Here is a 658-nt window from a genome sequence, read left to right as displayed (position 1 = left end):
CCAGCGTTTGTGACGTGTCCCAATCGATATGAGTTGCTAGGCAGAAATGGAATGAGGGCGGGGCTTTCTCTTGAAACTAATTTCTCCTCTTTACATTTGGAGGATTTTTCTGATTGGGTGATCTGTTGCCGGGAGGCCCTGCTTCCCGATGAACCTGCTTCTCCATTCGTTGAAGCCGGCAGAGCGGCTTGGGCTTCCGATTGGGCGAGCGCGGCTGACTCCGTTTTTCCGATTGGCTGAGGCGGCACCTGTTGCTAGGCAGAGTGCGGCCTAGCTTGCCGGGCGGAGCGTCACTCCCGATGAGTCGGCGTTGGTCTGACCTGTGAGGGGAATTCCAGCGAGAGGCTCCGCGGAGGACGGAGCGGCGGCGGCGGCGAGCGAGCGAGCGAGCGAGCGGCGGACGGACGGACGGACGGACAGACGAGCGAGCGGCGCCAGGCCGAGCCCACGAGCACCGCTGCAGCCGAGCCCTGCCGCCATGGCCTCGGGAGCCGAGTGAGTGCCGGCCGGGGGCGCGGACGCGGCTGAGGCGACGCCAGGCCTCGCCTCGCCCGGCCTCATGCGGCGCCGGAGGGAGCGGGCCCGCCGCCGCCGCGTCGCCCCGCGCATCCCGCCCCGCGAGCCGCCACGTCCTCCGCCCTGCGCGGCTTCCGCGTGG

At 68.5% G+C, this 658-nt stretch overlaps 1 protein-coding gene across 1 annotated transcript in view; it reads left to right on the top strand.

Moving 5' to 3' along the window:
- The first annotated feature begins 303 nt into the window (after positions 1–303).
- The window catches only part of LOC123030207 (valosin containing protein), a 19,274-nt gene continuing 18,919 nt past the window's right edge, over positions 304–658 (top strand). Inside the window, exon 1 of the mRNA XM_044443933.1 lies at positions 304–495. Within this exon, the coding sequence (XP_044299868.1) occupies positions 479–495 (17 nt within the window). The 5' untranslated portion in view covers positions 304–478. The remainder of the gene's footprint in view (positions 496–658) is intronic.

This window comes from Varanus komodoensis, unplaced genomic scaffold, assembly GCF_004798865.1.
Source record: "Varanus komodoensis strain SLA01 unplaced genomic scaffold, ASM479886v1 scaffold43, whole genome shotgun sequence".
In the NCBI taxonomy this organism is placed as follows: Eukaryota; Metazoa; Chordata; class Lepidosauria; order Squamata; family Varanidae; genus Varanus; species Varanus komodoensis.
The sequence above is the reverse complement of the archived record's forward strand: the minus strand, read 5'-3'. Positions and strand labels throughout refer to the sequence as shown.